The sequence below is a fragment of the Centroberyx gerrardi genome, chromosome 9 (genome assembly GCF_048128805.1).
Source record: "Centroberyx gerrardi isolate f3 chromosome 9, fCenGer3.hap1.cur.20231027, whole genome shotgun sequence".
Classification (NCBI taxonomy): domain Eukaryota; kingdom Metazoa; phylum Chordata; class Actinopteri; order Beryciformes; family Berycidae; genus Centroberyx; species Centroberyx gerrardi.
In genome coordinates, this window is record NC_136005.1 from 15,619,374 (window position 1) to 15,645,301 (window position 25,928).

At 47.5% G+C, this 25,928-nt stretch overlaps 1 protein-coding gene across 2 annotated transcripts; it reads left to right on the top strand.

Moving 5' to 3' along the window:
• The first annotated feature begins 1,213 nt into the window (after positions 1-1,213).
• Positions 1,214-25,876, top strand: prrc2c (proline-rich coiled-coil 2C). 2 transcript variants are annotated; one of them, XM_071895670.2, is made up of 34 exons: positions 1,214-1,580; positions 5,598-5,767; positions 6,167-6,341; positions 6,684-6,793; positions 7,040-7,165; positions 7,301-7,599; positions 7,711-7,790; positions 9,006-9,142; positions 9,324-9,411; positions 10,030-10,204; positions 10,309-10,972; positions 11,147-11,319; positions 11,748-12,009; positions 12,196-12,406; positions 12,512-14,974; positions 16,523-16,686; positions 16,804-16,958; positions 17,078-17,480; positions 17,621-17,706; positions 17,848-18,042; positions 18,157-18,414; positions 18,902-18,994; positions 19,188-19,289; positions 19,468-19,642; positions 19,836-20,057; positions 21,433-21,554; positions 21,759-21,913; positions 22,025-22,283; positions 22,397-22,507; positions 22,636-22,830; positions 22,919-23,019; positions 23,158-23,284; positions 23,414-23,656; positions 23,795-25,876. In XM_071895670.2, the coding sequence occupies exons 2-34, from the start codon at positions 5,653-5,655 to the stop codon at positions 24,071-24,073; spliced, it is 8,523 nt and encodes a 2,840-aa protein (XP_071751771.2). In that variant the 5' UTR covers positions 1,214-1,580; positions 5,598-5,652; the 3' UTR covers positions 24,074-25,876. The 2 variants fall into 2 exon arrangements, with proteins under 2 accessions (XP_071751771.2, XP_071751772.2); XM_071895671.2 differs by having other exon boundaries at positions 22,052-22,283.
• The last annotated feature ends 52 nt before the right edge of the window (positions 25,877-25,928 follow it).

Consider the following 25,928-nt stretch of genomic DNA (forward strand, 5'->3'; position numbering starts at 1 on the left):
ATTCAATTAATTCAGCCGCTTTTGCTGTAACTCCTCGTTTATAAAATAATATAAATGATAATAATGATAAACGATGTGTAGCCTATGAATATAATAGTCCACCTATTCCTGAAGTGTCAAGTTAGACTACACGACTGACAAATCCTACAGGATTCTCAATTGCATACATCTAACTTTCTAACCAAGCAGCACTGACTGGGCCCTATGTTTAGGTGAAATGGTTCAATTTACCCTTATCCCTAATAGATATCCTAAGTAATTCAATGCAGTATTGCAGCGTAACCTTACTTTCCTGCATAGTGTCCACTTGTAACCTGCAAAGTCATTGTGGTTGAGTGTCTCTATGTTGCACCTATTGAGACCACCAAGGATCAGTGACTGTGTTTATTTGCAGCCTATTTTAATATTGCTTTACTAGAATACCTTACACTAATTCCATATGGAACACTCCAATTGGACCAGAGTTACCCAACTGCGCCAATGAAACTTTGAAGTGCTTGGGATTGTTTCTTGCCTATTAAAACAGTTAACACCACCTGCTACAGTCCAGCTTTCAGCCTTGTTGAGTGGATAACACAGTTGCAGCCTGCATGTAAAGATAGTCGGGTTAGGCATAACTGCATCAGATCATGATAATGACTAGTTAATCTGTATCCTTCATCCAGACTTGTCATTTTAAACGTAATGTATTCCTTTCCTTTCTTGCCAGTAGTGCTAAATAAACACAACACTTCTTCATCTCCCTTTTCAGTGGTAGAAAAGATTAAAAAAAGTCAATAGGCAGCAACATGATAAAACCCTTATTAGTGATGCAGTGGTAAATACTAAGGTGGGTAAACTATGACCTCCAGTTGGTGGTCAGCAAACAACCACCAATATAAACAAAGATCAATTATATTTCCAGAAAAGCATACATTTTTGCTTTTTCCTTTAAAATATGTATAAGGCTACATCGGTTTGACACAACTTATTATGATGTATGTTATGAATTGAGAGCAATACGATTTATGTCAGCATAAAAAGAGTGTAAAATCCATTCCTAAATAAAAGATAGATAAACTGAGTATAGTTGGGTTTACTCTACATGAGTGATCCTAATTGTGTGAAATGTGCGACTGAAGACCTGCATAGGGGGGTTAGAGTCATTGAAAGGGGGATATCAGCAGATAAATCTGGCAACTGCAGTCTGCCATCTTTGATTGTGCGACAGGCCGCGGCGCGAGCGGGGCCTCACTCAACTAGAGAAACGGTCTGGCACGAGATAACGGGTGGGGAAAGATACAGAAACACAGGACGACCACGGACCGGTTCCCCCAGTAACGCCCGAACAGCCAAGGACAGACTGACAGCGAGAAGGGGCGTAGAATAAGTGACGGGACCCGTGCATGTGGAGAGCGGTTTGTTGGCTGCCAGCGAGCAAACTAGCTAACCATCGTTAGCCGAACTGGGTTAGCAGGCTAGCCAGCTTTTGTAATCCGCCGGCCAGACACACACTCGTTCACCACAAACCAGGCCAAAACCAGACTTCAAGTCAGGCCGCACGACAGACAAGAGGACAAAGAAGGGACCGGCGGTGGCAGGTGGGTCGGCATGTCAAGGAAGTTGGAATCTGTTTTTGGAGGTTTGGGGCAAAGGCTGATGTGTTGGTGTTCAAATAACGTTAGCTGGTTAGCAAGCAGCTGGCTAGCTTGCTCTGGCCACACAGTGCAGTGAGAGCGAACGGGCTGAATGTGGATGTGATGGCGACCAGAGCGAAACGAAACTGTGCTAAACGATGCAAGCTGTTGACCTGGCCTGTTACGGCACCACGTTGCACATCACATATCAAAATCTGTGTTGTTGTGTATGTGATATTGTTGACGTGCAGATAACTTTGGTGCAGTGAAAGCGTTATTTGTGCCGAGTGTGGTGAGTTCCGGGCGGAGAGGGCCCCTGCTCCCTGCCGCTGTGATACCACCCTGCCCACCAGTAATTTGGTTCATGAGGAAGGACGGCCTGCACACTCATCAATGCCACTGATTTACAGAAACATGACGACGTTCTAAATTGGGCAGTCATCTCAGCTAGTATTTGAATAGGCTTAAATAGGCCTTGTATTGCATTGGTGTTATATTACGTTATATGCTCATTTTGCATGTTGTCAGATTTTGTGGGTAGATGATCACTGAACCATCCAGATCCAACAGATTTTCCCATAAAGAAAATGCATTTTTATTGTGTGCATGCTCATGAGTCTGGCAGGGTTTGACAGTGAAGGGCTCCAAATGATTCATCATCTCCATCTGCAGACGTGGAAACCAATGGAGAGAGGATAAACAGGCAACATGGTATTGTTTTCTATGTGTTGCACCCATGGTCTGGAATGGGTTTGCATTGGAGTGGTTTGAGGGAGGCCATGTCATAAGATGCAAATTGATTTGAGTGAGCCTATTGATTGGCCTGTGAATGACTAAGACCTGATCAGGGATCTACTGCTGGAGATGAAAGTAATTTTATTATGATCGAGGCATTGGCTTAAAATAAAAAAGAAAGTTGCTAAACATTTCTATATTGTGATTCAGCTGACCCTAAATTGATGTTAACGAGGATGTATATCAAGCTTCAATGCTTTACATTTTATCCAGTTTATCAATCAGTCTTTATTTTCTACTAATTTGGTCCTCTGTCTATATTTCAGTTTGACATTTACACCAGCAAGCTTTTTATTTGTGCATTAGGTTAAATCTCAGCACTTCAGTGCCAAATGAATTGAAAAGATAGCCACTATCTAATTTCTTGTGTGTTTATCTGGACAGAGAGATAATGAAATTACCCTCTTCTCCCAAGGGAGACCAGCTCAGTGGTATTGATGGTGAGGCGGGGGAGAACCACAATGATCTGAAGTGGCTGCCAGTCCTTATCTTCCCCCTTGCTTTGTCTACATTGGGCTGAAAACAGTAAGCAGGAGTAGAGATGTTACAAGCCCCTTGCATTGACCCAATCTCATCTCATAGTGTAGATCAATAGGTAGATGAAGAATGTGTGCTTATCAGTTTAAATAGTGGGCACCATATCACATGTGGTGTCCTTTCTGTCCTGGCCATCCAGTGCTGTATCTGTGAGAAGTGGTGACTCGGCTGATATCCACCTCCTCAGCTCACACAGAACACACAAAGATCCAAGGCTTCTTGTCCAACTCTGCTTGCACTGATTAAAAGATTGGAACTTGTGAAAACAAATTTCCTGCCTGGTTGTCCTGTCCATCCTAATACACATTTAAAACCTGACATTAGAAAGTGGCAGAGTAGAGTTCGCCCATTCAGACAACAGAGGTGCCTTCTGAGTGACTATGGGCAACAGTCATTCCACTGTCAGGGTTGGGAGTAATCGTGTAAGGACTGAATCAGGACACTTGATATGTGCTTCCTTCCTGCCAAGCGGTAACATCCTCACCGAGCCAGGAAACAATTTTTTTCATTCACTGGCCACAGGGGCTGATGGATTGAAAATTTGCCAGCCACATTTTTTTGTTCTTGTTGTCTATTTATCCTCCACATTGGTGCTTTGGAACAAAATAATCCTGGTCAATTATTGGTGAAATAGACAAAATTTTACCAGACATTGCCAAAATCTGCCAGCATGTGGCTGGTTTTAATTTCCCGTCCTGATCATTACTCTTCTGGAAAGGAAGCAAAGAAATGGCGTGTGTGTGTGTGTGTGTGTGTGTGTGTGTGTGTGTGTGTGTGTGTGTGTGTGTGTGTGTGTGTGTGTGTGTGTGTGTGTGTGTGTGTGTGTGTGCGCGCGCACGCGCGCGCGCACACACACACTAGTTCTTGCTAAGCAAAAATACCAAAATATTCTTTCAATGTAGTGGGCACTGGGAATGGGGGGGAAAAGACGGCAGCAAGTACAGGCTTACCTTGATGGAGGGACTGCAAATCAGAAGTAGTTGTTGCAGGAGAGCAGGGTCACGCTGGAGGTTGGGCTGAGCCGATTGAGGTTGGAGAAACAGTTGTGTGCGCCGTGACGAGTCTCACACCTTTTGTCTTGCAATCGCTCTTTATACATCCCTCTGAAAACGCATCAAAAGAGAAGGTCCAAGGTCCTTCCCCTTTGACCTCATTTAATGCATTCACAGTTGAAGAGATGAAGTGGCCGTAGGAAGTGAGCGGGGATTTGATATTGAATTAAACCCTTCTGTGTGGAGGCGTCGTCCTCAGGTGACACTGGCCACCTGGTTTCTGTTGTGGTCCCTCTGGCACCAGACGGGTAACAAAGCCTGTGGTCTGTGTGCACAGAGGAAGTCGGACTGTTGTCACTCTGGCTGCTCTACCTGTTATCAACATTCTGTCTTCCTAAACTCCTAACAACCTTTGCCGCAGATTTGCAGACAGCAAACAAATCCGTAGGGATCTGATTTTTATTCTTTTCTTTTCTTTCGAACATCGAACTTCCACATATTTCTAATGGGGGGGATTACTGTTTTCTTGCTTTTTGGCCTATTCCTGCTTTTTTTGTGTTGCTGATCACATCCATTAATCTGATGTCAGAATTTATGTTTTTGCACACACGTATGGGTCTGACGGTAAACGCACATTCCCTGAACCCCTTCCACCCTCCTTAGCATTTGGCATTGTTGTGCTGCTTTACTCTAGAGGGACAGTTTTCAGTGCCAGCACAGTGTATCTGCAGACAGTCAGGCCTGAGTGGATGTTCCCTTGCAAAAGTGTTCCAAGGCCAAGTTGCACATGGAGACTGAGATCATCAGAGCTGTCCCCCCCCCCCCCCCCCCCCCCCCCCCAACACACACAGACACACACACACACTGTGCTCCACCACCGGTCCATCAATTATATATGACCCCTGTGTGACTTAGGAAAGACACTGCATCCCCAAACATGCTGCCTTCTGTCCCTGCTATCTCTCACTCTCATTCACTTTCTGGCTCTTTGCTCTTCTTTGCCCCGACCCCCCCCCCCCCCCCCCACATACACACACACACACACACACACACACCCGCTCTCTCTTCCTTTACGTGCCTTGGTCTGTTTTCTTCACTATTCTGTCCCCCTCTCTCTCTCCCTCTTCCTCTTCCCTGGTGAGTCTTTTCCTGCTGTCTTAGGTAGAGTAGGCATGGCAACATGACATGCCCCATTGAGCAGAGGGAAGGCATTGTGATAGAGAGGTGAAGTCTCTGTCTTAGGTTTTTTTTATTTTTTTTGTTCCACTACTCTTCTCCACAATAACAGAGGCAGAGCAGCTTCTCTGCCATGTGACCCAGTATCAGCCTCATGCAGCATGGCTTTTCAGGTCTTTGTGCAGTTTGCAAAGCAAGAATCTTTCAGACAGTGAAGTGATGTAGTTTGTAGGTGCATATTAATGATGATTTTGATGGCTGTGTTATGGCTTCCCAGGTTTGTGAATATTTGTTTAAACATAGTATAGTAACGACAACTGTGTGGAGGTTTTTTCTTGAGGTCACACAGTGTGAGGGGAAAAATTTGTCTCTAAGCATGGGGGTGCTTGTTGAAGTGTTCTGTGTGGCTAGGGTTAATCTCATCTTTACCCTTTTCCCCTGACCCCTCTGTGCCCATTTTTGTCCCACCCTGGGGTTGTAGGAGGCTGGTTCTGGGGGTGAGGCCAAAGGACCAGACTCAATGAGTTTCCAGCGAAATGTCCGAGAAGTCAGGGCAGAGCACCAAGGCAAAGGATGGCAAAACAAAGTATGCGACCCTTAGCCTCTTCAACACCTACAAGGGCAAATCTCTGGAAACCCAGAAAACTGCAGGTAAGCTCAGACACCCACTATCTCCCCAGTTACAGTCTCTCTCACACAAACACTCACAGAAGTATTGCATTGCATACCATACCACAGCTAATGAGTGAACTGTGAGGTTGTTGGCAATAAGTAGGTATACAAGCTTGCTTTGTCTCAATATAGAGTTCAGTCAATCCCAGAAACACACACTTGTCTCAATATTGTCTTTTTTTTTGTTCAACTCACTCCATCCATCCATACCCCGGTTATGGGTGAAAATCTGCATGTGCCCGTCTGTGCGCATTATTGTTTGTTTAATGAATCATGTTTGTTTGTGAACGTTGTTGATGTGAAAAGAACACCTGCCACTTGTCCTCACCTTGCAATTCCCCTACATGTGAAAATTTTCTGTCTTGTCCTTCACTCCAGTGGCTGCCAGACATGGGCTCCAGAGTTTGGGCAAAGTTGCTGTCAGCCGGCGCATGCCGCCTCCGGCCAACCTGCCCAGTCTGAAGGCAGAGAACAAGGGCAACGACCCCAACGTCAACATCGTCCCCAAGGACGGCAGTGGCTGGGCATCTCGAACTGAGGCGGGGGAAGAGAGGTGAGCTAGATGACTTGTGCGCATGCATACACACACACACACACACACACACACACACACACACACACACACACACACACACACACACACACACACACACACACACACACACACACAGACAGAAACCAAGCACCATCCCATTTGATGTAGCTCTTATCAAAATGAAGGCATTTGTTCCAAAACACTACATATTCATTTTGTCAATCAGAGGCAGCGGACTCTATCATCAAAAACATTTCAAGTGATGAATGACTTATGTTGGAATAAAACTCTGCAAATGTTAAACCCTTGTATTTCTCTTCTCCCTTGCCCGCTCCTGCTGCCCTGTTTTCTGTGCCACAGGCAACAGGAGACCCCCCCACCCCAGACCAAACCACCAGTGATCCAGCCACAGGAGATTCCTGTAGGGGGCGGCCGCTCTTGGGCCAACAGCAAGCAGGCACAGCTAGACGGTAAGTAGGCTCTCCACTTCCTCCCCAAGTGTCACGGCTACTCATAAAACATGGATTACCTATGGTGGAGTCCCATGGTCCTTGGCTTTTTTCAATTAGACAGTTGTGAAGACCATTTGGTACATTTCCCATTGGAATCCAAACGGCTACAAATGAAACACTGCTTTCTGTGAGTCACTGTTGTATTATATAATATACAACCTTGTGATGTGTGTGTGTTTATAATGATGCGGTTGTGTTGTGCAGGAGCACCTCGTGTGAGCAGCCACTTCCACCAGGAGTTTCCCAGCCTGCAGGCTGCCGGTGAGGGGGAGAAAGGAGACGGTCAAGAGGAGGAGCCTTATGGACCTGGTCCCAGCCTCAGGCCTCAAAGTATGGCCACACACACATGCACATTGTTCAGTGTCCATTGATTGCTTTCTATTTGCCTGCTGTTCAGGGACCATAGTCTCCCTGACCATAAGATCAGGTCAAACCAATCAATGTCTGTTCCTTCAATCCTCCGAGATGTTGGCAGTTGGCGTGAGGGAGGGGGCAGGAATCTGAACGCTGCACCTAGCCCCCCTGAAATGGACAGCAAGCCACCGGAGGAGGGTAGTACAAGCCTCGGTACCTCCTCGCCGCCTGAGGAGGCTGAGGAGCCGGGCCGAACCCTAACCAGCGACGGCCAGAGGGAGAAGAGAGATGGCAAGGAGAGGCTGCCTCCTTCTGGCCCTCCTCAGCCTAAACTCAACGGGGGGCAGCAGCCTCCTGCTGGGGTGCCACCACACTTCCACCCTCCTTTCAGGAGCATGATGCCACCATATGTAAGTCTCATCTTTGTTTTCTAAACTGACCCCATATGAGCCTATCAAAGTGATCTACTTATTCTTTTTGTGACTGTTCTTTGACCTGACGATGGTGTGGTTGTGTTTTAGATGTTCCACGCCTATCCTCGAATGTCCTTTGCCCCAGGGCAAGGAAACTTCAGATATCCTGTGCCGCAAGATGGAGCCAAGTGAGTTCACATTCAAATGGCTAAGCCACAAATATTGGGGATGCACTGGAATGAAAATTCTTGGCCGATACAATTTATAAATACATTTAAACTGATATCGAAATCTTTTTATTTTTTATTTTTTTCATTTATTGTAATGTTTATATCTTTGCATAAATTAAACAAATTTTGCTATGGATTCTTGCTTTTCAATGAAAAAAAAAAAACAATTACTCAACTGCAAGGTGATGAGAAGCTCTCATAAACTTGTTTATTCATCGATTGAACATTCAGTCCTTTCCAGACAATACTATTCCAAAAGGCATAATAACTGAAAAGGAAAAAAAATGTAACAAAATATTGTCATTTGCAAACTTTGATGCATCAGTATGTTCCCTGACTGCACTGATGTGGAAAAAAACACATATAATGCCAATATTTGTATCAATCAGAATCATAAACTCATCCAAGGTGATGAATTCCATGATTCCCTTTTGAATGCCTTTTGCTTTGGCACTGTCACGGTCTTTGCATTCTCAAAGACTACTGCCACAGATGGAGTCTGTGTGTTGTGAGGGTTAGTTTTATTTCGTCTTACTTGACATTGCTTTGGTGAAGTCTGCATGCTGATGCGGGTGTCGTGCTTCCAGGTGGTAAATTAAGTTTGTAGTGGAGACGTTCCTTGGCAATGTACCCCCTCTTGATATTTCAGCAGAACAAGCTTTACCAATTTACTACTCTGCTGTCTGTATCAGATACTGTGAAATGGCTCCATACTGCTGACATTTTTGCTGGGCAGTCGCACCCGGTGCCAGAGGAGAGCAACATAAACACCAAATGCTGATTTCTGTTCAGTAGGGCCCTGCATTGTTGGTCACAATTTAATAAAAAATGGATAATTAATGAATTCTCGTTCAATATTTTCAGTGTTTTCACACTGCCAACCAATCCAAATTTCAAGGCTGAAATTTCAGTGCATCCCTACCAGATGAGTTTTATCAATGAACCTAAACGGTGAGCCCAGGAAGTCTTGAGAGAAAACTCACTGAAGCACGTAAATACCAATATAAAAGGAGTCTATAAAACATTTTCAGCTCAATGCACACATTTAGTAAATTGAGTCTTGTTGTGGGACCCATGATAATGCACACATCTTAGTACCTGCCAGCAAGAGTTCATGGCTCATTTTGGGTCCCATAATGACTTTCTCTCCTTTTTTCTCTGTTGTGTGTCCAGGGGTCCTCGGCCAGGGCGGCCTCAGCAGGGCCCCCCTCAGTCCTGGCTCCAGGACCCAGACAGACCTTCCATCATCAGCGCCACAGAGCTCAAGGAGCTGGACAACTTGGACACTGAAGCTGATGAGGGCTGGGCTGGTCAGTAGCAATGGGTTAACTATGGAGAGCATTGTTTAATCAATCAGTTATTCAGTTGACATTTGCATAAATATCACTTTTGTTGATTTTTAATCAATAAATGAGAGTTGTATGCTCTTTGAAATGGAAAAGGCCACTCTGGTTCTAAGCTCTGTCAATCCCCGTCCCTCCTACTATCCAGGAGCTCAGATGGAGGTGGACTACACCGAGAAACTCAACTTCAGCGATGATGAAGAGAACCAAGCTGCTAAGGAGAAAGGAGAAAACTGGTGAGTCTTTCTCCACTACTTTTGTCGCATCCTTCTATCTCTTACAATATCTTTATTTCCCTACTTAAGGTTATCACTCATCTTAAAACCTAAGATGGATGCACCACACCCATCTTCCCTATGGCCCACTCTTACTGATATTTCAGAATCACTTATTTACTGATTACAGTGGGTACACAAAGGATGTGATCAGGTGCTGACACATTATAAGACAGTCGCACAGGATAAGATTGTCACATTAGGTGTAGGACAAAATGTAATGGGACCTCCACATAATGCAGGTAAGATGTACTGTATAACAGGAGAGTCAACACACTGTAAATACACATTCAGAGCCGAAGGATTGTTCCAGGGCAGCAGCATTGGCATAGCTGGTTGATGTGCAAATAGTTTGATAAGAAGCAAAGGATGCATAAATGATAGATCTGCTGAATCCATCCTGCTAAATCCAACCGATTTATATATCCTGAAATCCCAGGATTCAGTCAATCTGTCAGTCCAAAGAATTTGTGTGTATGTGCACAAATGTTGGGAGGGCAGGGGGCTTAGGAGGGCTGGTTGAGGGGGGGGTGTTGATGGTGTGTTTGTATTTTTCTTACTTGGTGACCTCGTTTTCAGGGAGTGGATGGGTAAAGTGGAGCGGATGAGGTCCCGGCCATCAGACGGTCAGGAGGGCTGGAAGGATGGGTCTGAGGACCGCGGGGGCTCATGGGCCGACGGTGTAGACCCCAGAGCGCCATCTCCTGGCAGTATTGGGCAGCACAATAAATTAGCTGCTCCACAGGATTACCAGGTATGGCTGTTGTGCCTTACAAGAGCTTCCTATTACCTGTGCACTCACTGGTGTAACAGAAGGTGCTTTTAGTCTGCAGTTGTACTAATTCTTCTGTCCTCCAGGGTGGTGGTCGCTCAGTGGGTGGTGGAGCTCCACGTGGGACCAAACCACCGGCCACAGCGCCACCTGGTGGCGAAGAGGACTCTGACGCTTGGCGACAGAAGCGCAAGAAGCCCTCAGAGCTTTCTGAAGCTGTAGAACGAGCCAGACGGAGAAGAGAGGAGGAAGAGAAGCGGATGGAGGAACAGCGGCTCGCAGCCTGTGCTGAAAAACTTAAACGTCTCAACGAAAAACACCGCCCGGCAACTGAGAGCAAACCCACCCCTGCCGAGACCCCCAATGACGAGGCAGGAGTTGTTCGTGAGGAAACACCCCCATTATCAGCTCCTGCTCCAGTGTCCAGCCCTGCATCTTCAATGCCGATTTCACAACCCCAGGCCCCGATCATACAAGCTCCTCTACCAGACAGGGAGAGAGAGAGGGTGGAGCGAGACAGGGAGAGGATAGAGAGAGAAAGAGAGAGAGTCGAACCCAGTGCGGAAGAGGAGGTTCATTTTGTGCCTCGCCAACCCAGCTCCCCTGTCCAGAGACCTGTGGCCGTCACTCCAGAGCCTCGGAGTGAGGGAGAGGGCTCCTTGGCAGAGGTGGGCCCCCTGGTGGAGGAGAGCCAAGCGGACAGGACGACAATGCCTATCCGAGACTATTTTAACGTAGATGACAATAGAGGTGAGTCTGCTCATGGAGCCATCTGAGAGTTGCGTGTGTATGTGAAAGATCATTGTGTAGTTGCAACTGACTGCTGCCCTTCATTTTGTCATATCTTTCTGTCAGTGAAGCAGACTTTTTGGATAAGTTGCATTGTTATTTTATCTGGAATTCAAGACCATTTTTTCCCTGCAGTGGATGAACCCCACCTGTCTCTGCCTCGTATGGACCCACCCAGTGGTGAGGAAGTCCCTGTGGCACCCCCAGAACTGGAGGGAGAGGCAGGGGCCGCCATGCGTCCTGCTCTCACCTCAGGCTATTCCAAACAATTCCAGAAGTCTCTGCCTCCTCGTTTCCTCAGACAGCAGGTACGTGTATGTGCAGCTGGCTTCTTGAGTTATTGAGTTAGTTCTTGTTGATCCCTGGGAAAAAAACCTTTATCAAATGGGGATTGTGATCTAAAGTTTTATCTATCTGGGGGCCGTGATGTAACATAGCTTGGGAACACTTGGGCTAAGGTTTATAATCATGTACTTGCAATGCCCTCCGTTTGAAAACCGAGCATGACCTCTTTACCATTCTTTCTCCCATCTTTCTTGGGACTGATGAAATAATGAAATACTGTAGTAGTAATATGCGGCTGTTTTTAAGTGCATTGTCATGATCAAAAAAAGCAGACATACAGACAATTAGACAACCATCAGTTTGAGAATGTGGTATACCCTAAAAGCAGATTATGGCTCACTGATGGTCTTAATTTGTATCTGCCTTACCACAATCCTCCTTCATCTTCCAGGAGCAGATGAAGCAGCAACAGTGGCAACAGCAGCAGCAGCAGAGTGGGGGCTCTGTGTCTCCATCAGGTGGTGGTGGAGTCCCAGCTACCCAACAACAACAGCAGCAACAGCACCGCTCCATGTATCAGCCCATGGGCCCCCACCACCAGCACCTGGCCTCCATGGGGTTTGACCCCCGTTGGCTTATGATGCAGTCTTACATGGACCCTCGCATGATGTCAGGACGACCGCCCATGGATATGCCTCCTAACATGCATCCTGGTAGGAAGACATGCCATTTAGGTGTGGAATATAATTAGAAAATGTATCTCGTAGTGTATCTGATGATTCCCTTGCATATTTGTCATTGTTTGATTCAGTATTGTTGGCAAATCCCATTTTGCCCCAGTGGTGATGTCAGATGTCCCAGACACCCTGTTCATGGTCATTCTGTTCTGTTGTCTTTAGGGAGGATGCCTCCGAAGCAGATAGTGCGCAGGGAGCCAGGTGACAACTCCAGCTCCAGCTCTGACTCCTTTGACCACTTGACCCGACCTATTCGTGACCATGGCCTGCCCTCAGAGTCACGCATGGTATGGGGGTCTGACCCGTACCCGCAGTCAGAGCCCTTACCATCTGTCACTCCTCCTAAAGGACGGGACGATAACAAGGAGCCCAGGTGAAAAAGGACCCCATAGCAGAAAACTCTGATCAATAATGAATCTTTCAGTAGTGAATTTGTTTCCTGGATGTGACTCTCATTCCCGCTTTGTTTTCTTTACAGGCTGGACTCTGTTTTGGATCTGGACAGGGGTCTCCCAGCCATGTACCCACAGGACCACAGTGCACTGGACTCTCGCAAAAGTGACTTCTTCCGGGACCCTACAGAGTCCCTGTCTACATTTTCCCAGGGTCCAGAGGATGCCCCGGGGCCTCTAGACAGGGCCCCTGTAGGCTCAGGGTTTGACCCTGAGGAGCCAGGCCTACCCAGTGGGGAAGAGGTGGAAGCCCTTGGTCAGGCCATGCTCCAGAGGAGTGTCTCCCAGGGCTCCAGCCACTCCCTCAAACTGGACGAGCCCAGGTTCGACGGGCTCCCCCTAGGAACAAAATCACTAGAGCTCCAGGACACGGGGGAGAGGGCTGAGGATAAGGCCCGCAATGAGCCCTACTCCCAGGCTGCAGTGACCAGCAACAGGGCTACACCTCCTGCTGATGGACTCCACAAACAAGAAAAGCTGCCTCTGCCTGCCCCTAGTAAGCAGAAAGCTGAGCTGCGCTGGGGTGGGAGATCTGGGGCCGGACGTAGGGAAGGACCAGGGGGAGAGAGACCTGTCCGCAGGTCTGGGCCAATAAAGAAACCTGTTCTGAGGGACATGAAAGAGGAGAGGGAGCAGAGGGAGGAGAGAGAGAAACGCCACGAGAGAGGAGAAAGAGGAGAGAGGCCCAAAAAGGATCTGGCAGCAAAAGCTCCTTCTGCAGCTGCTGCTGTGTCTGAGGGCTCCAGGCCACAGGGTGAGGGGAAGAGAGAAGCTGTTGAGGTTGAGGAAACGCCCTCTGGCCCTCAGAGAGCCAGAGACTCCCAGCCTTCATCTGGGGCTCCCACTTCTTCCTCTCAAGAGGAGAAACCAGACAAACCACCCAGTAATGACAAGCACCCAGAACCCAAATTGCCCTCCAGGAAAGAATCCAACCTCCCTCCACGTGCCTACCGACGAGAAGAGAGAGAGAGGGAACGTGAGCGGGAGAGAGAAATGGACAGGGACAGGGACAGGGACAGGGATAGAGAGAGAGACTGGCCTGCTGACTCCAGTTTCAAGGGACGAGGTCGAGGGGAGTATTACTCCAGAGGACGGAGCTACCGAGGGACCTACGGTGGGCGGGGCAGGGGGAGTCGGGGTCGAAGCCGGGGGGAGTACCCTTACCGGGAGCCTCGATCACGCTCTGATCTACCTGCTGCTGGAGGTGCTGCTGCTTTCCGCAACAGGGAGGAAAGTGAGACACGCAGTGAGAGCTCCGACTTTGAGGTCATGCCCAAACGCCGGCGGCGCCGTGGTTCTGACACAGATTCTGAGAGTGAAGGTGGGAGGGAGTCCGCCAGTGATACTGGGCCCTCAGACCGTGAGCCTAGCACCAAACCTAGTCGACCACTGAGACGAGAGCTACCTGGGGAGGCCCGGTCTGGCCCACACAAGCCGGGCTTTGGACCTCCTCACATGGGGGAGAAAGTTGGATCTAGAGGGGATGATGAAAGCAGGCCCAAACCAGGGTTCCTTCCTAAAGGAGAGCCTTCTCGGCGAGGTAGAGGGGGATTGTACAGTAGACGAGGAGGAGCAAGAGAGCGCGGAGGCCCTCGCTCAGCCCCTCTCAGGCGACCAACAGCCAGAGAGTCTTCTTCTCAGTGGCCCTCTAAACCCATGGAGACGTTCAGGCCTGAGGATACGGAGTCCACATCTTCAAGATACGACAATCCTCCCAACGACCGACGGCCCCCCAAATATGAGGGCAAGAAGTTTGGGGATGGGGCTCCTCAGAGTAGCAGAGAAAGGCCTCGTCGGCCCAGACCAGCACGGCCCCCCAGGCAAGACAAACCACCCCGCTTCCGACGGCTGAAGGAACGGGAGGCTGCAGTTTTGGCTGGTGGAGAAACGGCTCCCAGTCCCCCTGCACCTCTACCCCCAGTGCCTGCTGCTGCTGTCCCTGGCTCTGCCCCTGCCCCCATCTCCCTGTCCCCAACCCTGTCAAGAGCTCCAGGAACCCCTGTCACCGTGCCTGCAGAAGTGGGGGCCACCGTGCCTGCCCCCGACCTGCCCTCCCCTATCGAAGCACCCTTGCCTGAGACTAGCAGCCCCACCATCACCGCCATCGGTACCAAGTCCCCTGACCTGTCCAACCAGAACTCTTCAGACCAAGCCAATGAGGAATGGGAAACTGCTTCTGAGAGCAGTGACTTCAATGAACGGAGGGAGCGAGAGGAGAGGAGGGGAGCACTGGAGGCTGCTAATGCTGCAGCCGCCGCTTCTGCCCCTGTGCCCGCGCCCCCTCAGGGCTCTGTGACACCCAGTAAAACCCCTCCTGAGGGAGGGGTGACTCCAAAACGTGAAGGAGCTCCTGCAGCCAAGAGGAGTTTCTCGAGCCAGAGGCCTACAGAGAGACAGAACCGTAGAGGGAACAGTGGAGCCAAACCAGGCCGCAGCTACACTGGGGGCAAGGGGGAGAGAAGGGGAGGAGCCAAAACTGGCCGCAGAGGGTGAGTTTGAAACAAACAGGCTTTTGTCTGTTCTCAAGCATTTACTTTGTCTGCTTACACTAACACTTGCATAATGAAGTCAACTCATTGAACAGTGTATGCCAGAATAACACTGCAAGTTTATTCACACCCAATAAACCTTTTGGTTAGTGCAAAGTTCCTGCTAGTTTTCCTGCTAATTTACTCGTTGCACTGAAGAGCACTCCTGAGTTTCCTGATTTAGTGTCCTGTAAATTGTGTTGGTTGTGCCTGGCCAAATCATCCTTGGCTGTTGAAAGATTCTTCACTTGAAGGTCAATTGCTGTTTCCTGGCTGACTGCTCTAATTGGCCATCCAAGTGTTTTGGTGTGGAGTTAAATATAGAGTCAACGGAGGGGTAGCCTATTTTTAGACTGTTACCTCTGCTGTGGTCTTTCTGCTGGAGAATAGAATGAAAACATTTTGTCCCTCTTCTCACTAGTTGTCTGGTGGCTTCTTTGTAATCTCCTTTTATTTGCAGCAGTGTAAAATAACTAGACAAAGAAGTTTTTCAGTTTTTGATAGTTATCTAATTTGTTGCAACTGCTTTCATGGCGCTTGCTCTACGCACAGCCAGTCCTCAGTAGGTTGAGCAGGTGTGGCTGCTTAGCACCACCTACTTTGTGTTGGTCATCATGTCTTGCCCATAGTACAATCAGTGTTAAAGTAGATTGTTTTTTTGGAAAGCAAAAAGCCTACTGTGAAAATTATGACATTTTAAAAGTAACATGTCAAATCCCATGCCAAATAGAAAGGGAAAATAGAAATTCTTCAAGGGTTATCAACACAAATCTTTCTGATCTCTCATTTACAGAACCCATGCCCTGAATTAAAGAGTGTCTCTTAAGGATTAGTAGATAGATTCTTTATTATTATTATTCTATCTAGTAAAAAGTCATGAGTTGTGTTTTTAACGTATGAACATTTACTGATAAGCAAGGCAACATTAAATTGCCCGATTTTTGAATGGATGGCTAGTTTTGGCTAGTTTGGCAAGCTGAGCTAGCAGGCTGCTGCAGACTGTGGGGCACCTCATCAATAATGTATAAAGTTCAGAGCATTCAGGTATTGGTGACAACAGCTAAACTGGGAAGTGGACTGGATTTCCTTGTGTTTAGCTTGACCACCATGCATTGAGTTCATCCAATGGGTTTGAAAGGGTTTCATAAGACTGTGGTTTGTAGAATTTTCTCAGCTTATAGAGGAGCATGTGATCCTTTTTAAGTGAAATTAAAACATGAAAATCACCAAAATTGGAGTTACAAGGTTTTCACATAACAGTGGTATGTTTTAACTGCAACATGAATATTCTGATTACAACCTTAATTGAAGTAACAATCACAGTACTGATTATGTGCATGCAAACATTTTCATTATCTCAGGCCTCCTTTACCACCACACTGTTTGTCTCACCAACAAGCCATTTCATTGTCTCACTTGTCTCTCATGCTTGCTCTCAGTTTCTCATTGCCTGCGCTGTCTCCCTGTCTCTAATGTGTGTGTGTGTGTGTGTCTGTGTGTTTCCTGCAGCCCTGCATCCCAGCAGAACTTGGAGGGGACAACAGCAGCAGCAGGTGGAGCATCCCAGAGACCTGCTAAAGATCAACCTTCCCGTCGCAAAGACGAGGCCAAGCAGGCTGCCAAGAAGCCCAAGGAGAATGCTCTTTCTCAGTTTGACCTCAACAACTATGCCAGTGAGTGGACTTGCCTTATTCACACACAGGCAGACATCTCTCACTGATACACCACTCTTGCTGCCTGAAAACTGAATGTGAAAATCATCCGTATCCTTTCCTGTCCCTTCACTCTAGGTGTTGTGATCATTGATGACCACCCAGAGGTCACCACCACAGAGGACCCCCAGTCCAGCGCTAACGACGACGGCTTCACGGAGGTGGTCTCCCGTAAGCAACAGAAACGCCTGCAAGACGAGGAGAAACGGAAAAAGGAGGAGCAGACAACTCAGGTGCGAGGAGGGATGCTTGATCCACATTAGTTAAAACCTTGTAGAAAGACAATGCATTACTTTGTTGATAATGAGCCATACCTTTTGATACAGTACTAATATAAACACTGCTCCTACAGAACTGGGGTAAGAAAGGCTCCGGTGAGAAAGGCAGAGGAGGTGGGGGAAAGCTGCCACCTAGATTTGCTAAAAAACAATCATCGCAACAGCAACAACAGCAACAGCAGCAGCAGCAGCAGCAAGCCTCCCAGCCTCAGCCTCCTGTAGCTCCTGCCTCCCAGGCCCAGCCGCAGCCCCCAATCTCTGCCCCCCAGCATCCTCACCCTGCCCCCTCCCAGCCTGCTGCCTCCCCCCAGACTCTGGAAGGAACGGTGGCACCAATGCCCTCCATACCCCCTGCCACCGTGGACTTTACCTCTAAGAGCCTACCCCCCGCCCCCACCCAGACACACAGCACCCTGGGTACGGAACTGTGGGAGAACAAGGTAGCAGGCCCCACTGTCCTTCCCGATGTCAAGAAGCGTGAGTAGATGCATATTCTGTATTCTCTATTAAAAAAATGTCTTAAGCAATTAGTAATAATATCTTAAAGTGTCCTGTATCTTACTGCTGTACAAGACTGTATATATTGGGAGCTTACAAATTTAATGTGTATATTCCAGTTGGTCCAATCAGCCCTCCCCAGCCCCCTCCTGTGAGTGCCTGGAACAAACCTCTTACCTCCTTCACTGGGACGGTCTCCTCTGAGGTATGTCTGCTTACAACTTAATCGTCCACTTGACTCCTGTGGCAATGGGCGAAAGCAAAATCTCACCTTTAGTTATAAAAGTAACCTTTGTACCCAAAATAAACAAAGGAAAATGTTGGCATTTTGTCCTTTTCGTTTTAGGGTGTGAAGCCTGGAGCAGAGGGCAGTGTGGAGCTGGCTATAGATAGTATCCAGTTTGGAGCACCATCGTCTGCAGGCAGCACTGACAGTGATGGAGTGCCAGCCTTGCTAGAAGCTGGACCTGACAACAAACTACCTGCTCCCAAAGAACAGAGACAGAAACAGCCTCGAGCGGGACCAATCAAAACACAGAAGGTACTGCTACTGTGGGGCAGATGCATTGCTTTATCTTGTTGAACAATATCGATTAATATTCATTCTGTAAAGTCTTACTCCAATTTATATATTTTTTCCCTTCCTCATCCCCAGCTTCCTGAGATGGAACCAGTGGAGACCAAGGAGTACAAGCCTGGTCCCATTGGTAAAGAGCGCTCTCTGAAGAACCGCAAGGCCAAAGACGCACGTGGAGGGGAAGGCGAAGGGATGGAAGGAGGAGTGCCTGGAGGAGGGGTCAGCAGAGCCACAGACTCCAGCCCTCCCACCAGTGATGCCACCGTACCGGAGCTGGGGGGCGATATTGAGGGCATGATCACTGTCCCTTCAGCAGAGTACACCAGCAACTCCAAGGTATACCATCATCTCATTCCTATACAACCAAGCTTGTGCAGCATGCTTGTTCGACAGGTAGTTTTAGCCAAGTAGTCTGATTAGTCATGTCATGTACTTTGCTGACAATTCCCATTAAGCACATGTAGCTGTACTTTGTGAGAAATGGAATGTATAGTTTGCTATGTTTACTCTTTTGGGGACCAGATAGGTAGTTGGCGATCTTTCTTTTCTTCTTTCTTGTGTTTTGAATTCTTATTTCTTCACTACTTTGAGGGAAAACTACTTGTCACACAGTACAAGTATAGGAAACTATTGTATAGAAGCCATAATGCCACTAGGGTGTGTTTGCAATTCAGTGATGCTGGCAGCATGTGGCACAACCATATCGAACATACTCATAATCACAGGAAAGAGCGTCCTTTTAGATAGCATTACTACAGTGTGTGTGTGTGTGTGTGTGTATGCATGCACACTCGCTAATTGTATATGTATCTTTTCCCCTCAGGAGTCCGTAACTGACTACACCACCCCTTCCTCCTCCTTGGCTGATAGTGTTCCAACAGGAGGGAGCAAAATGGAAGAGAGCTTGGTGGCCAATGTGAGTATACATCCATACGCCTTCATGCAATTTCACACACTTTTCTATTACAAGTCCTATTTAAACAAATCACACAATTCCACCACATACAGTTGCAATAAATGATAAAAAATAATCTAGTATGATTATATATTATTACCTGACATTACATGTAGGTGGAGTGTAGTTTTAAAAAAACCTTTGATCCCTTTAGGTGGCGCTACCCCACTCCTTGCCCCTCCCGCGGAGAGAGACCCTGCAGCAGACCTCCAGCCTCAGCACCGTCTCCCCTGCTACTGTTGACCTCACACTGAAGGTAGGCAGACGCACACTCTGAGGGGATAGAATAACATCTCTAGACGGCATTCGGAGAAAGCCTGCTATTTTGAGTCACACCAGTTATGGCTCAATAAAAACTGAAAAGTGAGGTGCCATAGATGATTTAATAGTGAATCATCACTTATTTCACTCACTCATATCCGTCTCTTTTTCAGATGGAATCGGCTCGTAAGGCATGGGAGAACTCCCCAAGTCTGGTGGAAAAGAATTCTCCAGCCACCTCTTCTTCCTCCCCCATCACCTCCTGCGCCTCCTCCTACTCTTCCTTCTCCTCGGCCTCCATGCCACAGATCCCTGTGGCCTCAGTTACCCCCAGCACCTCACTGTCAGGTAACATTACCTTCAAACTACATTCATATCCTTGACAATACATGTCCGTCAGCACCTTGTTTACCTCAGTACTGAGCCAGTTGAGCCAGCTCAGCCAGTTTTGTTTTTCCCATTGTGCATCTAGCTTCAATGGTATCTAAGCATCCATTATAATTCCTTATATTCACCACATGTCTCTCTCTCCGTCCTGCAGGCTCTGGGACCTATACCACGTCGTCCCTGAGCACCAAGACCACCACGGCCTCTGACCCCCCGAACATCTGTAAGGTGAAGCCCCAGCAGCTGCAGGGTGGCGGCCTGTCCTCGTCCAGCAGTAGCAGTAGTAGCAGCAGCTTCTCCCAGCTGGGCTGTGTGCCTCCCCTCCTGCCACAGCAGCAGCAGACCCCGCAGGTCTACGTCTCCCAGTCTGCAGCAGGTGAGAACAACATGATACTGAACCACTGCATCTGAGACACATTGAAATGATTGTGAACAAACATAACATTTTGCTATTGCCAGCTGACGTTGTATTGATTTAACAGTATTATAACTTATTGAACTTACTGAATATTTTCAATAAGTGTTATTTAGTTGGTGTCTAAATATATTTCAACCCAGACATTGACACAATATCGCAAATGCACTTTATAGCCAAAACATCACTCTGTTTATCATACACTACCTCTCATCTATTGGTTAATATAGGCAAGCATTCTTGATGAACATGGTTGGCAAACATGGCCAAACCTAATGCTGATTTGGATCCCCTACTGGCCATCAGCTATGGTCGGTATATAGGAGGAAAATGGCTGCCACCACCACTATGGTGGTTTTAGGTATAGTGGAATGACATGTCAAAAATTGGTGGCAGAAATAATGTAGATTTCAAAACCTCTCAGACAAATTCTCTTGCATCACTACACGCAGACACCGTCCTACACCTACTGTATCTCCATATCGCCACATACTTATGTTTCTGTGCAGCAGTCTCACCTTCAGCTGTTGGCAAGCTGTTTCAGTGCAGAGCCACCCAGTGGGACGGCAGCTAGCTGTTGGCTCATTAGCCTCTATCAGAGCAAGCTGGGCCCTGAGGAGCAGAAGTATGCCCCACATTAGCACCAGTCCATTATTACTTCAGCCTAATAAAGGACCCTCATTTAGACTGGCAGGTCGGTGCGCACTCACTGGGTCTGTGGAGTCAGACCAAGGGAAGTAGGAGAGATTTTCAGTGGATGAGCAGTGCTGCCAAAGATAATAAAGAGATTGCCCATACCCAAGGTAACAAAAAGTTCCTGCACACAGCATGGAAAAAAGTGAGGGAGCTGAGATTTAAATGCTGATGCAGATTTATTACATGTCGTGATGTGAGTGCAAAAAATATGTAGGCCTATTCAGCAAAACAAGAATTGGGGATACGGATCTAAAATGATAGGTTATGATCAAAATATTTTAGATAAAAATAGACAGCATTTAAATTACTCATCAGCATTTAAATATTTGTCATGCTGTGTGTAGGAACTTTTTGGTACCCTGTATCATGACTTTATTCTACACACCAGCGGCTTTCTATATTTATGCCTAGGCAAGACACTCTGCTACATGGTGATCACTAAGAATTGTATCAGTGCTGATGCAGTAACCACACAACTTTAAACAGGCTGAATAATTCTGGCTGAACAAGTCTTTGTGCAGATGTTTTTGGTTTTAGTTTGTTTTTGCCTTTTTTTTTAAACATACCTGTAGATGTGTCAGAGTTTCATTTTTTACTAATTTTTCATATAAATGTAAAGTCTTCAATCATCTGTATCCAGGTTCTGCAGCCCAGATTCCAGCCTTCTACATGGACACTAGCCACCTTTTCAGCACCCCCCACCCTCGCTTGGCTCCGCCCTCCCTGGCGCAGCAGCAAGGCTTCCAGCCTGGCCTCTCTCAGGTAGGATTGTCTTATAAAGGTCACAAACACAAAGCGGGAAACTAGTAATATTATACTGAAGATGGGAGTGTGCTTCCAAAAAAATCTTAAAAATCACATTGTATTACTTAATTGTATTAAGCCATTCAGAACTGAGGACCAAAACCATCTGTTTTATACTTAAAATTGTATCCCTCATGTTGTCTGTGTTCCTCCTCCCCATAGCCAACAGCGGTGCAGCAGATTCCTATCCCTATCTACGCCCCTCTGCAAGGGCAACCTCAGCACCAACATACACACCAGGCCCAGCTAGGACTCAGCACTGGACCTCCAGTCTCCCAGCCACAGGACCTGTTCAGCTCCTCGCTGCAGCCTTACAGGTAACACAAACACCACAGATATTCAGTTCTCTGTCACCACACACAGCTGAAATATATATACAGAACTGCTGAAGTGCTGTTTGGTTAAACCATTGTGCTTATGTGATCCAGCCTTTCTCTAACTCTGTCCTCTCTCAGGTCTCAGCAGGCGTTCATGCAGAGCAGCCTATCCCAGCCATCCATGATGCTGTCAGGACCCTCGCTGCACAGCTATCCCGGTGTGCAGGGTCCTGAACTGGGCAAGCCTCAGTCCAACCTGGCCTATCAGCAGCCCTCCTCCACCCAGCACATTCCTATTCTGTTTGAGCCCCAGCTCAACCAACCCTCTGGCATGGGAGGCTCTCAGCTTATTGACACACACTTACTGCAGGTATTGGGTTAATGCTATTGGAACATAAATTAAAAAAATCGCTCTCAGGATAATTTTGTCTTCTATATGTATGTATTTTATTTATTGTATGTATATATTGCTGTGTGTTTCAGGCTCGACAGGGGATGAATCAGCATTCAAACATGTACTCAGGGCAGGTGCAACAACACGGCCAGAGTAGCTACTACAGCAACACCCAGTCCCCCAGCTCTGCAATGCAACAGGTAATACATTACATGCATACATACACATACAGAGATGGATGTCTGATGTTCATAAACCTTGTCACATCACACACACCAATGTATAACATTTCTCTCAATATATAACATTTGTGTCTTGTGTCTCCCAGGTGACAGTCCCTCTGCCCGGTTCCCAGCTGTCCCTGCCAAACTTTGGTTCAGGGGGAGGCCAGCCCCTCCTGGCGCTGCCCCCCACCCCTCCCCAGGCCCAGCCCCCCAGCATCAACCGACAGCCCCCAGTCTCCCAGCCATACCGGGGCATCATGGGCCCCAGCCACAACATGATGCAGCCTCCCACCAGCAAGGTAGTGTGTGTGACTCTCTCAATACTCATGTGTGTGTTGCTTTAAGAGTCACTCTCTGATGGCTTTTTATGTGTTTGACACATTCCAGATGGATATGGATCTGAAGCTGTTCGGCAGTGGGATGGATGTGAAGCCTGGAACTCCTCCTGTCAGCGCCAGGAGCACGACACCCACCTCCAGCCCTTACAGGTATTACCCACAACACCTCCTGTGTTCCCACTAACACACGCACTCACAGGATTATACACAACACCTTCCATGCTCTGTTTAACACATCTGTTGAATACACGTGACTTTAATATTTCTGTCCCTCTCCCCTCCCTCCAGGGCCAGCTCCACCTCCCCCAGTAGCCAGTCCAGTAAGATGAACAGTATGCTGTACCAGAAACAGTTTCAGCCCAGCTCTGCTGGCATGAGAATGACACAACACTTCCCTGGCCAGTTCAACCCACAGGTTATATATACGCACTAATCACAGAAATTGTATTTGTGCTCATGTGTTTATATAATACATCAGTTATTACACAAATTGCTCCTCTAATAATCCCTTTATCTTCTCTGTTCTTTTTTCCTGTTTATTCAGATTCTGTCCCAGCCCAACATTGTCTCCCCTCTGGTGCGACCTCCTCATGCTAACTCATTTGCTGGAGGTGTCCAGCGCTCTCCCATGGGCCCCCCCATGTCTCCCAATGTGGGTGGCGGTCTGATGCCTCATCCCCGACCCCAGCACCCACAGCACAGCCAGCACCCTCCCCGAGGCCCCCCCGGGCCCTCGCTCGCACCCAGAGGCACACAGGCGGCTCTGAAGGCAGAGCAGGACCTCAAGGTCTGTGAATCTGTTGATTCTGTTCATACTGTCCATACTGAAGTGTGTGTGTGTGTGTGTTTGTCTGTTGGCAACTCAGAGGTTTGGATGTACATCCAGTGATTGGTTGTTTAGCTGATATTTTTTCTGTCCCCCTAGGCAAAGCAGAGGGCTGAGGTGCTCCAGTCCACTCATAAGTTCTTCTCAGAGCAGCAACAGCAGCAGCAGCAACAACAGCAGCAGCAACTCAAGGCCCCACAAGTCAGCAAAGCGTCTCGCCTTGATCAGGTTGGAAAGCCCCCCCTCGATCCCTTGGCCCCTAACCACCAGGCAGGGGGGGACCGCCCAGAGTCTGACAGACCCCCCCTCTCCGCGGGCAAGCCCATACGGACTGGCCCCATAAAACCCCAGGCCATCAAACCAGAGGAGGGCAAGTAAAGAGCTGCAGACCCTCTTCAGATGACAAGATGGATGGATGGACGAGAGGAGAGGGAATCCAGCTCTATTCGCTCACTCACCCCCTCCCATCAGCCCTGGGGGAGGGAGTGGGGCAGATTGGGGGGGGAGGGAGGAGGATGGGTTGGGATAGAGATCCAAACGGTAATGGTTACTGAGAGTGGGCACTGTCCTGTGTGTACATAATCCTCTTCTCTCTCCCCCTTCCCTGCCCCACTGTGGGTGGGGGCGTTGGAGTTGGATTCTCCCATCATATTTAGATGGGGATGAGACAGCTGCACAAGTTGTTCCATAGAAATCTACTGGGACGGTAGATAATAAGGGGAGAGTTGGAGAAAGAAAAATGAGATTCGCTGCTGAGTTTGCCATTTTTATAGCTCTGATTCCTGTTCCTTTCATTTTTTCCCCAAGTAGGATCACACATATTATAGGACAGATATACTGTTTTGTTAAGGAAAGAATGAATCAGTCTTGTTTTTGTAGTCGGACAAACAATCTTATTTAAGGAGATGTCATTTAGTGAAGCACAGATTGTTCTTTTGTTTTTTTCCCCCAATCCTCCCATCATTACTAATCCAGAAATGTGTGCGTGTGCACGTGTGTAAAAGCTCTGCACCGCATTATCACACACGTACACACACACTCAGCGGTTTCAACCATATTTACTGAATGGAGACATGAAATCAGAAATTCTGTTGTCATTTTGTTTTTGTTTTCCCAGAATGGAAATGTGAAATTGCAGCAGTTGATTGATTTTGATGATTGATTCGTTGATTAGTCTGCCTGTGAGCCTTTGCTCCTGCCTTCTGCTCTCATCTCCTTGCCTGAGAATACTGATGTGCTGGAGTGTGTGTGTGTGTGTGTGTGTTGGGTGTCTGTGTGTGTGTGTTTGTGGTATAAACAGGGGAAAGCTTGTAGCTGGAATCTCTCCTGTATATTTAGCCAAAGGATAAGCGGCGCAAAGATGATGTCACGGAGCCTTTAGGATTCCTGCTGCAGTGGCAGCAGAGTTTTGAGTGGAGTTGTTATAGGATTGTGCGGAAATGATCACTACGAACAGGCGTTCCAGTTTAGGGCCTACTCTCACACACCCTGTCACTGCTTTCACACCCATCCTTGCTGTCTCACTCACACACACACACACACACATACACACACTTCACTGTAAAGCACCCAGACCTGCTGCTATTGACTGAGTTCAGTGCCCTTAGCTAGGATATAGCAGGATAGGGCTACTTAGAGGAATAGAAAGGGTGAGGACTTGATTTTCTAAACAGTAGAAAACTTGAGTGTGTGTATGTCAACCCTCACAAAGAGAGGAACAAGAACAGGACGGATAAAGAGAAAAAAGATATGAAATGAGAAGTCTCACGTTCTGAAGCGTTTGGGCAGAAAGACACTTATTGTTTTGTTTTCTTTACTGATGAGAGGAGAGCAATCAGTCCTGTCTTATTCTGTCTCTGCCTCACCTCCGCTGGCTCTCCCACCCACAATGCTCTCATCTTGGGGTTATGGTGACAAGGGTCCTTCAGAAATGTACCGTTGTATGCACCCTGGAGGTGGGGGGGCGGTCCTCCCCCCCCCCTCTACCCTAGCTGGGGGATGAGTCCTTGCTTTGGAGGATGGATGAGGGAGGGAGGGTAATGATTGGTTTTGTTTTGTTGTTTTCTTTTTTGTTTTACTTGTACAGGGGTTTCATCGCTGTATTAAAATATGTACGGTCTTATTTACATTCTCTTGGTTTGGTTACAGAAACTAATAAAAATAATATACTGTTAAAAAGTTGTTCTTCGGTAATGGCTGTTTTTTGATGAATTTAGCTTTTTTTTTTTTTTTT